This window comes from Dunckerocampus dactyliophorus, chromosome 18, assembly GCF_027744805.1.
Source record: "Dunckerocampus dactyliophorus isolate RoL2022-P2 chromosome 18, RoL_Ddac_1.1, whole genome shotgun sequence".
Lineage (NCBI taxonomy): Eukaryota > Metazoa > Chordata > Actinopteri > Syngnathiformes > Syngnathidae > Dunckerocampus > Dunckerocampus dactyliophorus.
The window spans coordinates 20,102,142-20,114,891 of record NC_072836.1 but is presented as its reverse complement, the minus strand read 5'-3'; the positions used below and the strand labels follow the sequence as shown (position 1 = coordinate 20,114,891).

General features: G+C 47.1%; 1 protein-coding gene across 4 annotated transcripts in view; it reads right to left on the bottom strand.

Moving 5' to 3' along the window:
- tnrc18 (trinucleotide repeat containing 18) overlaps positions 1–12,750 on the bottom strand; it is a 47,629-nt gene that overhangs the window by 21,069 nt on the left and 13,810 nt on the right. The window contains exons 4-16 of one of the 4 annotated variants that reach the window (XM_054758791.1): positions 9,594–9,695; positions 7,719–9,467; positions 5,313–5,397; positions 5,016–5,230; positions 4,125–4,271; positions 3,803–3,987; positions 3,157–3,565; positions 2,148–3,068; positions 1,440–1,585; positions 1,205–1,338; positions 1,037–1,144; positions 761–950; positions 376–682 (exon numbers count right to left, since the gene is read on the bottom strand). In XM_054758791.1, the coding sequence (XP_054614766.1) occupies positions 376–682; positions 761–950; positions 1,037–1,144; positions 1,205–1,338; positions 1,440–1,585; positions 2,148–3,068; positions 3,157–3,565; positions 3,803–3,987; positions 4,125–4,271; positions 5,016–5,230; positions 5,313–5,397; positions 7,719–9,467; positions 9,594–9,695 (4,698 nt within the window). Of the gene's footprint in view, positions 1–375; positions 683–760; positions 951–1,036; positions 1,339–1,439; positions 1,586–2,147; positions 3,069–3,156; positions 3,566–3,802; positions 3,988–4,124; positions 4,272–5,015; positions 5,231–5,312; positions 5,398–7,718; positions 9,468–9,593; positions 9,696–12,750 lie in introns of all 4 variants that reach the window. The other 3 variants (XM_054758793.1, XM_054758789.1, XM_054758790.1) reach the window with 3 other exon arrangements.

The following is a 12,750-nucleotide window of genomic DNA, read 5'->3' as shown; positions in this document are numbered from 1 at the left end:
AGATTTACACTTGACTTCACATTAAACAAAACCGGGAGGAAGAGTCTCCAACAGTGGCATGTAGACCATGGCCAAAAAATGTGTTTTAGTCCATCTACTTTATAGTTACTTTAATGACTTCCTGCTTTGAGGAGGATGACTAGCAGACAAACAATGACACTTTTATTGGGGCACTTTTGCTTTTGTTGCATAAGCCTACTAACTCCTCCAATCTACTGTTTCATTATGTTTAAATGCTCTAAAAAAGAATAATAATATGAAGCCAGCAGTGGCCTGACCGCATACATACAAATCTTTCATTATCTAAAAATAAAAAAAGGTACGGCAAACAGCGACATCAATGTTGTGCATATACTGTATGAAGTAGATACTCACTGTTAGAGCAGCTGCTGATCTCTGATCTCACAGGGGAGAACAAAGCGCTCTTCTTGTGACCTTTCACCTTCCGTATGGCCTCTGAGGCCTTCATGGCCACCTTGTGTTTGCCTTTCGACGAAGAGTGGATAGCTTGCTCCTTCGCCTGGCTGTCGGTGGACTTGCCCCTGGGCCGCTCTCCTTTGTGGCTGGATGTAAGTTTGCGGGGTGCGCCGAGAGAGTCGAGCTGCGAGAGCGAGAGCGCTCTGTTGAGGTCTGATGCCAGCTGCTCCTGCTCGCACACATGGCTGCGTTTCAGCTTCAGCCCCTTAGCATGGCACAAATGCATGTCATTAATAAGAGTAGGGGAACAAACCTGCAGGGAAAATAAAAATGAGACACTTACAAGTGGGTTTACCTCCGGAGCATGACTGCTGGATGGATCCTGGTCACTCCAGCTCTTCTTTTTCTTCTTTTTCACCTTCACCCCTGAACTTCCCGTCTCCATCTCCTCATCTTCTCTGGACACGCGAAACTTCTTTCTGTGTCCTTCCCCAGTTTCGGAGTCCTCTGAGTATTGCACTGTCCTACCCACCCTGTGACAAGGGAAGGTGGGTGTTTAAAAGTGCAAAATGGGCCAAATTGTGATGTGTAGATTTGCACCAAAGTGGGACACACTTACTTTCCAGGCCTGCTGTCCAGTTTGGGAGGTGTGGCCAAGTGTTTCCTCTTCCTAGGCCGCCCTCTGCCTCGCCTCGTTAAACTCCGCCTCTCATCCTCCTGCCGCTCACTGACATGACAAGAGAGTAAATGGTCTGTATGGAGATGTGGCAAGTGTGTGTGCACCCACTGTTTGTCTCTGCGTCTCTGCAGCTTGCTCATCTCTCTCTGCTTCTCCTTGTATGTTTTCTGCAGCTCAGCCAGGCGGAAGCGGTATTCCACCTCCACGGCGTCCAACACGTCCATAGACATTTTGCTATACAGCTGCAGGGAAAGGAGACAAAAGCCAGTTGCAAGTTGACTTACTGTAAGTCCTAACATTTCACATGCTTCTTTGTGGATGCACATGTTTCTCCTCCTCTCACCGGTTCCTCTTTCCTCTGCCTCCAGCTGTATTTCTTGTTGGGATCGAGCGTTCGGGGCAGATCGATGTGGGATTGTTTCTCTATGGCCTCCAGGAGAATTTGTCTGCTGACCTCAAGAAGATAATCCAGACCCTCTATTGCCAGATCTGAATGGGACAAAACAAAAAGATAAATAAGGTAGGTAGTAGGGATGTGAACCTCGTTTTGCTCGACAATTCAACACATCTACAGTACATACACAGGTTTGGATATGATTAAAAAGTGATATATTGTAAAAACAGAACAATTCGATACAGTGTACAACCGATAAAATTGTGTTTTGTTTCTACAATTTGTTGACGTAAATATTCATCTTGCATTATAAAATAATGAAGTCAATTCTATAAAATGGCATTCTAATAGTATTTTCAAATGTGTAAGGGGGAACATCATATCCCCAAGCATGCTTTAAGGCAGGCAACTGGTGCAATGATTACCAAAAACCTTACAACAACATTTTGAAAACATTCTGTAACTAAATACAAATTTTATGTAAATAGGTATCAATTTTGGAAATATGAGCCATTATTCATCCATGCATTATTTTATTCAAAAAATAATACAGTATTCAGTTAGAAATCCCAGGTTGGATCAGTTTATCGTTCGCAAACTTAGTATTTTGGGATTTCCTCACATTGTCCTCTTATATATTTCTAAAATCCTCCTCACCCTTCTCCTTGCTGATGTTCTCCATCTCCTTCTGGGCCATTTGGCTGAGCAGGGCCATGCCCTCGAGCGCCACCATCTCCAGAGAACCGGCAGCGCTACAGTCAGCAGAGCTTTCAGTTCTTGGGATGAGGCTTGCCTGCGCCATCTCACTGGCTGTGAGTAGAGCAAGCATCCCTGCCATGGGATGCTCACAACCAACCACCAGTGGGAGTGGCGAGTCGGACGTGTCGGCAGCTTCTGTGACATTCTCCTTTTGATTTGGAGTGTGTTGCAAGGTCTTTGGAGTGGCTGGTTGTTGGGATTCACACACAGCACTTGTGCTTGGCTTGGTGGGTTCTTGGCATTCCAGATCTGCCGTGATGGGTGGTGGGTATTGTATCCCATCGAGATGCTTGTGTGCCACTGCTTCAGGCTCAGCTCCAATGAGTGGAGAAGAATAAGCTTCCTGACACAAATATGACGCCACCTCTGTTTTGATTTGTCCTTCCTTTTCTTCTGTCCTGACGTCATTCGGTCGTTTGCTTTGTTGCGGCGGAGGACTGGGCACCTGATGAAGTATCGGTTGAAGCTTCAATGAGTCCCCTCCGCCCCCTCTATCCTGCCGGGCTCCAACTGGGCTGCAGCTGCGCAGTAGAGGACGCAGGGGTTCTGTTGTCATGTCCGTTTGATGCTTTTGCACAACATGTTCCTGTTTCAGGAACGACTCATTCTTTGTCGTCAACTTTTGTGGTTTGATGTCCGCTTCTAGCAGCCTTGAATGGAGGTGGGTTGAGGGCAGGGAGGCGCTCAACTCCAAAGAATGAGAGTGGCGTTGGGGAAGCACTTCAGTGTTTGCTGTGGTGGGTGCTGGGATGTGATACGCAGGGAAAGGTGCGCCGAAAGGAGCAGTGATGGATTGGTAAGGGTAACCAGGTGGGAGCTCTGTGAGAGAGGAAAAAAGATAAATGTTGAGGAAATGCTTTTCACTCATGACTTATAATATAACTCAACTAACTTAAAACTGACTCACCCGAGTAGATGCCTTGAAAAGCCGGCTTATGTCCGTCTCTACACTCCCGCCTTTCCGGCTGCCCGTCCTCGGCAGACTCGGCATGTTTCGGCCGCCGCGGTGAGGACGGAGGCGGCGAGGCTGACCGGGGTGAGGACGCGTGAGACAGGGGTGCGGGCGGGTGAGAAGACACTCTCTGCCTCACTTCCTCCGACTTGAGGTTGGTCACGGGCGAGGGCAGCGGCGGCAGCGGTGTGACTGAGGACGTGGAGGGTGTCGGTGAGCGAGACGGAGGACGAGGCTTACGAGGCTGCGGGACGGGTGAGCGAGACGGTGAGGACATAGACGACAGGCGGGGTTTGGAGTCTGAGTTCCTCTTGTCTGCTTTGTCGTCCGTGTCTGGCCGATGCTCACTGGCCTTTAAATGCTCCTGAAACATGCATGGTGCACAGAACTTCAAGAATACACTTTGTGTTTGTAATCCTACTATAATTCACCTGACATGGTGGGCGGATGAGCTTTGAACTTTACTTATTATACTGAGGACAGTTGTATGGACCATTTCCCGTTTCTTTGTATTGTTTCGTCCACCCAACATGACAGTAACCTCGTACACCCAGTGTCCCCCTTTTTCTTGTACAGGACTGATCATTTATCCAGCACTTACAACTAGCTGTGCATTCCTCTGCAGCTCCAAAACCTGCGCCGTGTGCTGCTGGATCATGAGAAGTTCCTGTTGCCGGAGCATCTGCTGCTGGGAGAGGAGCTGGAGCTGGGCTGCGTGCTGCAAGGAAGTACCTGTCCCGTACACCCCAGGCCACACAGGGGCCCCACGCTCCAGGGCATCACCTCCTGCACACAATGAAAGGGCAACATGAGGAGGAAAGTCATCCTAAGCATACATTTTACATGCAAAGTCGTGTCTACTCGTCTGTATACAGACAGAAAAAGGCTAAAACACACAGAGAAAAAGAGAAAGGCCTTTATACCATAATGTGGCAGGTGTTCTGTTGGGATGACTACAAGCTTTCCAGTTTGCGAGTCCCTGACAAACTGGTAGGGAGGAGGAATGGAGCCTCCCAGGGATGGTGGGTAGCCTGGGGGAAGAGTCTGGTGAAGGGAGGAAGAGCTCAAGCCTGAGAAGGAGCAGGAGGTGGGATGCCGAAGGGAGGGAGGTGGAAGAAGAGCAGTGAAGGGAAAGCCAGTGAGACACATTTTCTTAACAAAGCTCAAAACTAACATTTGTACAGCACGTTTTTCATCCAGTATTTACACCCTCTTTGAGGGTATAATGGGCGTTTTATCAGGGGGCTCACACTGAATTTAGCTGCTTTTTAGAGGATTTGGTTTTGTTTTCTTCCCCAAGTGTCTAGACGGGGCTGGCCCTCAGGGATCTGTCTGCGTGTGTATGTGTGTCTACAGTTAATGTGCAATCCCAGTCAAATGTGCGAGTGTTGACGCGGTTATTTCGAGACCGGGAATGAGGAGGCGTAGGTCTGGAACGTCCCGCAACGTTCAGGAATGTCTGCGGCACTTGACCCCCTTGCTGCTACTGCCAGTGCACCAGTCCCTTGAGAGAAAGCCAACACCTCCCTCGCTTAATACACCAATCGACGACGACTAAGTGGCCGCATGTAGAATTTTGCAAGCATACCGTACGCTCGTGTTGAAACGAGTAAAACTGTCTTTAGCACCAGGTTGAATAACTCAGATGTCAAAGAGGGAGGCAAAGATGCCAGCTGAAAAGGGCAGTGGTGGTTCATTTAACACACTGACTTGCACCTGTTCACATCTGGCTGTAAAAGTCTTGCATGCTAAAACCCCACACAATGATCACTAGTAGTTTTCAATGACACATGTGACATGTTGTTTCCACATACTGTATGGTGAGCTGGAGAGCCAGACTGGAGGGGCTCCAGGGCGGGGCATCCAGGGGTGAGAGGTCAGAGTGGAAGGGTCGGGATGCCATCGCCCCGTCCCTCCAGTCACCATAAGGTTGGGAGTCATGAGGCTGGTTGTCATCATACTGGGCGTCAAGCTGCTCGACAGCAGGGGAGGGTGCAACTGGGCGAGGTCTGGCAGATCTTTAGGGTCTCTGCAAAGAAACAACATTCATTTATTATGTTGTAGCTGCACACGCTGGCATGAATGTCTAGCATCCTGGATGTCTTCCACACCTGATCACTTTGTCATCACGTTCCAATCGGCCCGCGAGCATCCTGTCCTCATGGTGACGAGCGTGTTCCTCACTTCGTTCTTCATCTATGTTGACGACAGAACAGACAGGTCAAATTACTCTAGGTAAAAGATGAGAAGATGACTAGGGTCACAGACACAAAACGGTGATTGTTAATGCATGTCATTACCGTGTGCATAATAGTCCGCCGTACACCAAAACGTGGCTCCCCGAGAGAACACAAGGTAATGTGCATGAGAGGCTAATTAAGCACAGGTCAGTTTGCTGACCTGAGTCTGTCTGACCATTACAGACATCACAGTGTTGACCTGACAGCCTGCACAGTGTTTGTCATCTCGTAAATTCCTGCTGCCTCTGCTCCAGCACACCATTTATCACAGATCCTGCACAGCACTCAGGGCTCATTTGGCATTTGGTGCAGTTTTGGAGTCTAGCTGTGGAGTACTTACACTATGCATTGCGGAAAACATCCTGGGAAACACTTCTTAGTCCTTTCATTAAACCATCATAACTAGACTATGCGTCTGACTTTGCGCAAACATTTCATCAAATGCAACATGACTGGAGAGTGGAAGCTGTTTTAGGTACAGTAGGATAATAATAATGTATCAATAATGAACAGTAGGAGCTCCAATACCATTACAAATATTATTGTCAGTGTAGTCTTGTGTCTTTGTTGTGTGCCAATGTCAACCTTTACGGCTAATTAGCAGAGTGTCAAAGTAGACCATTGCCTGTATGCTCACTGAACTTTAAACACGAGCTGCTAAAGCTACAGTAATCCAACGAGCAATGCCCCTCACTCTGTTAAGCAAGCCAAGAATAAACATGACGATCTCCTCGCACCCCCCTCGGCCAAACCCACCACCCTATCTACCCGGCTACTTCGAATGACGGTCCCTTAAGCCCAAAAGATGGAGAGAAAGGTTCTACACAACTGTGCTGAACTATTCAGTAGTATGCAGTAGAAGTGTGTGTGTGTGTATGCGCGTGTGCCCTGTCAAGGGACGGGGGACTTAAACCAACCCTGACATGCTCGGCAGCAAAGATTTCAAGACTGTTACCAAGGTTACGGGGAGCCTGGGCCACATGCTATCCTCCTGTGTGCATCACAAAGCCAGCGATTAGCCGCCACCTTTCCTCCTTTGCGCCCCCCACCCCACCTTGCTAATGCTCTGCACTTCTTCACACACAACTCTCTTTTCCCATCTATCAACGTATTGATCTCTGTTCATGTGCCCACCTCTCCGATAGCTCTCCCTCTTAACCCTCCTCTCTCTTCATCCCTGCATCCACGCCTCCTTCTGTTTGTATTTTCAGAGTAAATCCTCAGCTGTTTGTTAAGGGCTTCTTTTGGACTGGCTGTTGGAGCAATCACTCTACCCCAGCGAGGAGTGGAATAAAGCCCCTTACAGGGATGGACGTGCATGCACAATTAAATGCTAATAAAACACTCAATGAGTCATCTATGGTACCTCACAAAAAACCCAGTCTTTCACATACACATTAACAAAGTCCGTCACTCTCTAGGCTCGTCATTGCTTAGCAACACACCAATGGTCTTATTGTCATTCAAGGATTATTTGTAGCTTTTAGCTGCACTCTGTAATGCCATGTTTAATGCAGAGTGGGTGGAGGTGAAGTTGGGAACTGGAGAGAGCCTACAAGCTGCAGAAAAGAGCGAAAAAGAGAGAAAGGGGGCCCTGAGGTGGGACAAGGAGGGTGTGCTTTTCCAAAATACCCTCAGAAGGAGAGACATTGAAGGAAATGAAAAGAGAGAGCAGAGGACGAAAAAAAAAACTTGGACCCGTGACAGACCAAAAACGAGACAGTTGGATAGAAGCAGAAAAAGATAAAAGATGGGAGAAGGAGCTGCGTCGAAAAGAGCCTGAGAAGAAAATGCATCACATGAGGAAATTAGTAATCTGGGCGAAAACCATTCCAATCACGTTATATGCATGAATGCCTTCAAGTCAAACAGAGCTGACTTGGAGCCAAAGTAAAATGAATCATTCATAATTCATAGAAATCAAACTGAGGCATGATTTGTTCTTGGTTCGTTTAACGAAGCAGATCTGAGTCCCCTGCAGTATCACTGGGAAGGGGGCTGCGGTCAAGCGTGTGATTTGAAGGCGAAAGATAAAAAAAAAGTTCATCAGGGAATATCGGTAAGATACATACTTTACTCTGCCAGACACTTTCAAATATAAATCAACTTGTGATGTTCTGAAGTGGATCATTTTGAAACGAAAGGAAAAAAGGCTGTGTGTGTGCGCGCGCGTGCGTGCGTGTGCGTGCGTGTGGGAAAGTTCTGGGTTTGATTTTAGGTCTCAAGAGGACATGTCAATATGTAATGTATGCAATTCCCATCTTAGAGCAAAATTACCTTTAATAGTCGTCAACATCAGGGGCCTCTGAGGGTCCGAGGATCCACTGGTCTGTTTACTGCTGCTGCTGTCTCTCTGCCGGGCCACGGCGACAGCGATGCCAACTGGAGGGTGGCGAACCTCTCCCTCCGCCTCCCTACCAAAGGATCGGGCGCTGTCGGGCCGCTCTTGCTCTCTTTTCAGCTGGGGAGGGACCCTCAAGGACCCGATACTACTTGATCCTATGGCTGACCTCTCTCTTTCTCTTTCACGCTCTTCCATCCCGACGCTGGCCAAACCTCCAAAGGGCCCTCGGGTGTCTGCTGTGTGCCTCAATGAAGAGGAGGAGGAGGTACTCTCGGCGGCAAAATTCCCACTGTATTTAATGAGACTCTGCATGGCTGAAACCTCCGCAGGGCCAGAAGTCGCCCCACCGGCTCGCTCCCCGCCACTGGGCACTCCAGGTCGGTAGAGGGCTGACGGGTCCAGGTAGAGTCTCTGACTTCCTTCCTCGCCCCCGCAGCTCTGTCCGTGTTCGGTGGGGTGTGTTTGAGGGGAATGTCTGTGCACGTGAGAGTTACTGGTGGGCCGGTTGCTTGTGCGTGGGGAATGGGAAACTTGTGAGTGTGTTGTCTGGCTGTGTGGGGAAGAGAGTGTGTGTCCGTGTTGGGCAGCGAAGGCGGCCATGTGACTGGTAGCATAGTTGGCCAACGGACTGATGGAATTCCAATTTCGCTCCGCCCCAGTCCGCTCAAAGCCCAGACGACTTGAGTGCTTGGACATGTCCCGAGCCTCTGGGCTAAACCTTGATTGATTGGACGAGTGAGAGGAGTCCTGGCCCCGTTTGCCGACGGAACCGTTAGAACAAATTACAGAACCTTCCTCTCGATGATTGCTCAAGTCGCCAGACTGGGACAGCCGAGGATGTTCAATCGAGCTCCTCTCAGGAAGTCTGTAGCTTTCCCGTTCGAGCTCTTTGTCGCGCTCTCGATCTCGGTGTTTGTCACCGTGCTTGTTGTCGCGGGCCTGCGAAGCGATTTGGATCGGCCCAACCCGCTCATCATAAACCTCCACAGAAGGCACATATGTCGGCGCGCTGACTCTTTGCTCTCTCATTGACTCTCTGGGTGTGTGGGGGTTGGGCAAAGCAGTAATGGAGGGCTGGAGGGCAGGAGGAAGTGTGTAAGAGAAGGGGAGCGTGCCCGCTGATGCAGAGTCATTCCTCCTTTGTCGTTCCAAGTGAGAGGACGTCAGCAAGTTCGAGTTATTAGAGTTTCCGTTGTGCGAGAGATGGTGGGTTCTTGAACCGATCTCCCCCTCCCGGTTCCCTCTGTCCGATTCTTGCCCAAGGAGCCGGGTCATGCCTCCGCCCCCACCTGGAGGGAAGGAGGACAGCGTAGGTGACGGCCTGGACCTGGGCTCCACTGTGGAGGGTTGGGAGTGGGATTTCTGTTGATGGTGGTGAGAATGCAAGGGCCAAGCATCCCTCTCCGTGTCCCTTTCCCTCTCTTTCTCTCGCTCCCCACCCCGCGCCCGGCGGTCTTCCTCACTCCTGCCATCCAGCGTGAGGTCCACCACACTATACGGTCGCAGCTCCTCTTTGGACCGCTCTCTGTCTCTGTCCCTCTCTCGCTCTCCCCGGTAGGACCGGTCCCTGCCTCCATCTCGAGACGCCTTTTGGGGTGGTGTCGAGCTGGACAGTGTCCTTGGGGGAGCAGATGGAGGGTGGAGGGATGACTGACTAATAGCAGCTGGCAGGAAAAAGCTCTCTAGAAACACACACAAACAAACTTAAGTACACAATTAGGTCAAGAAGAAAAATAAACATGAAGACAAATGTGATGCTACACTGACAGCCATATTTAGATGAGGGGAAGAAACGAGGTACGACTGACCTTTATGGGAGTCATATAGGTGATTTTGGGAGATCGAGGGAGGGTCCAAGTGTCCCAATGACAGGTAGGGGTTGGCGTACAGGCTGCCAGGAAGAGGGTAGCCTTGAAACACAAACAACACAGTCAAGTTTAAATATGACAATTATAAGAGAGCACGCCAGTCATGCATTTATAGTAGCCATATGGACACTGAAGAGGGTTAATGCAAAAATACCTGCTAATATTCTAATACAGCAATCCCTCGTTTATCGCTGTTAATTGGTTCCAGAGTCGGCCGTGATAAACAAATTTTAGCAAAGTAGGATTCCTAATTTATAAACGGAATATTTTCGTAGAGAAAAGAAAACCTGTTTATAACCTTCTAAATATGTTTTTTTAACAGTATTAGAGGCCTCTACACGTGAAATAACATCCCTATAGTCACCTTTATACTCGTATTACCCAATATAGTACACATAATAAGGGAAAATAGGCCATTCTCATTCTTGTGTGTGTTACTGTAAATGTGTTCCTGTGTTATGGGAGTTGAGTGGCTGGCGGACAGAAAGTGACCTTCGGGGTTCAGAGTTGAGTTTCAGCTTGGCGTGGGTTACTGCTGGCTGCAACAGTAGCCTGTGTTTTAATTAGGGATTTTAATCACGGATTTAAAAAAAAAGGGCCTGCTAATTCAAACTTGCCATAACATATACTGTATATATATCATCACATCTTTGAATGTGTCTTCTGAATGCCTGATATTTGTATTTTAGTTCATTTAGAAATGTTTATGCTTGAAAATACTTAATTTAGCCAAAAAAAATACAAAACACTTGCTTAAATGTGCATATTTTTTTACTAATAATAGGCCGTATTTAACCACGAAACAGCATAATTTATTAATTAATACATTTAAAAAAAGGATACAAGCATAGAGTGAAGCCGCAAAATTCAAAGCGCAAAGTAGCGAGGGATTACTGTATTCGTGTTTTGTAATTCTGCACAACAAAACTATTGTTTAACTAAAATGTACCATGTCTTGGAAGGTATTTTAATCCAGTACACTTTAAATGAGCAATAGTACACAGCCTTTGGCAGTAAATGGCTTTTATTCTCATCCATGAAGTCACATTACTAACACAAAGTGTCATGACTGGCCAGCTACAGTCATGGAAAAAATTATTACCGTAGATCGACCTTGTTTCTTCAGTTTCTTGTTCATTTTAATGCCTGATACAACTAAAGGTTGCTTTGTTTGGACAAATATAAACAAAAAATTGCTCGACATCTGCTCTTAAATGAAACTCTTATGAGCTATGTTTGTTATCATCATTACATTTGTCCAAACAAATGTACCTTAGTTGTATCAGGCATTAAAATGGATCAATAAACTGAAGAAACAAGGGTGGTCTAATCATTTTTTTCCATGACTCTATATACGCTTATGCATCGAATAAACTTCTGACCAAGTATTTTATATCCAAGTGTCCCAATGAGAATTCATCAGGAACAGGAAACAGGCTGCAGCTCCTCTTAGTCCTTTTAGTTTTAAGTAATTACAGAGCATTACATCTATCTGAGCAAAGCAACACACTTCAAATGAATCTATGTAATTGCTACTTTCATAAACCTACCCAACATACAGAACATTAGTTAATGCAATGTACCCTATTAGAGCAGCAAGAGGTTTCCTTAATGATCCGAGTCTAATTATAGCCTCCATCACATACATCTCCTTATGAATTTCCATGCAAGTTCAAAAGAATTGTATCAGTTCATGTCTAGGACTGTCTTTGTCCTCTAAAAAGACTCATTCCCATTTGGAGTGTTTGGTTTCACATTCACTGAAGTTGTGCACGGTAAGAAAAGGAAAGAAAATGAGGTCATAGTCTGAATGTTTATCTGAGCTGACTACTTAAGCATGACCAGATCAGGCAAATCCCATGTCAGGCTTTGCACACTCTTTTCTTTGAAATGCTTCTGAGCGTCACCTCCACCTCACATGCGCTCAGTTGTTGCATTCATGGGGTCAGCGGTGGGCCCAAGTCTGCCTGACAGCCAGCTGTTGCTCTCAGGAGACCAGACCCTAATATAGAAAAGAAGCTCTGCCTTTTATTTTTTGTGGTTTGTATCGCCAATGCTGACCGGTGTCACCAGATATTCCCACATGGCCGGGGAACACTGCGCCGAGGCATCTTGAAACACGCTGTAGCCATTCCAGCATGAAAAGATGAGGAGCAGAACTGACGAATAAATCTGTCTATGGTGTAAGAGGAGGAAATTGAGAGGCGAGCAGTGGGGGTGTCAGTGGATGGAGGAAGGCACGAAAGGTAGAAATATAAAAGGGAGTGTTGCACAGAGGGGGAATGAATGCGGTGTAGCTTCATTTAAACACAGCAAACAGCTACCATTGATCTCGCACAGCTTTCACACAGAGCTCCTGTGAAGCGTTGCTGTGTCTTGAGTGTATCAAAAATCGGCTGCCCGGAAAAGCTTCCAGTTTTTTCTAACCTTGGCTGCTCTTACAGGCAGACATCAGGCATTAGGAAGCCGTGAAGGATTCTATTCATAACAGAGTCTATGACTTCTTTAGTCGGCAGCGGTGGGGGTTTTAAGCTTCACTGGCAAAAGATCACGGTGCCTTAAATACGGGCTAAATTTTAAGTGAAAAGTATTGTTGCCTCCTGAATATGAAGTCAGTCAAGGTGTGTCATGCTTTTCTGTGAGCTACAAATGCTCATTGTGTAGTAATCCATGATAGTCTCACATGACAATGTGATGGCCTGTCCTTTAACTGTGCAAAGGGCTGATGTGGAAGGAAAAAAAACATCTTATCACAAGTAAGTCTGGCTGCCAATCTGTATCATGCACACACCATGTAATCAGTGTTGGACTTAAATCCCAATTGGAATCGATGTGTCCTTCTATAGTAGAGTGTGGCTGTCGGGGGTTTTCCACACGGTATGGACCGAAGGGGGGGGGTTCCTAATCAAGTGGCCCCTTTTCAACTTTTACATTACATTGCCATGGTTACACAAAATGCTACACACAATAAATCGCAGATTACCTATGTATTAGCTGCGGTAGAATAAGATATAATCAATAATAAGTATGAGGAATAACAGGATGTGCAGCTGTGCTTTTCTGTGCAGGCCCATAATAACAAAAAATACGAAATGAA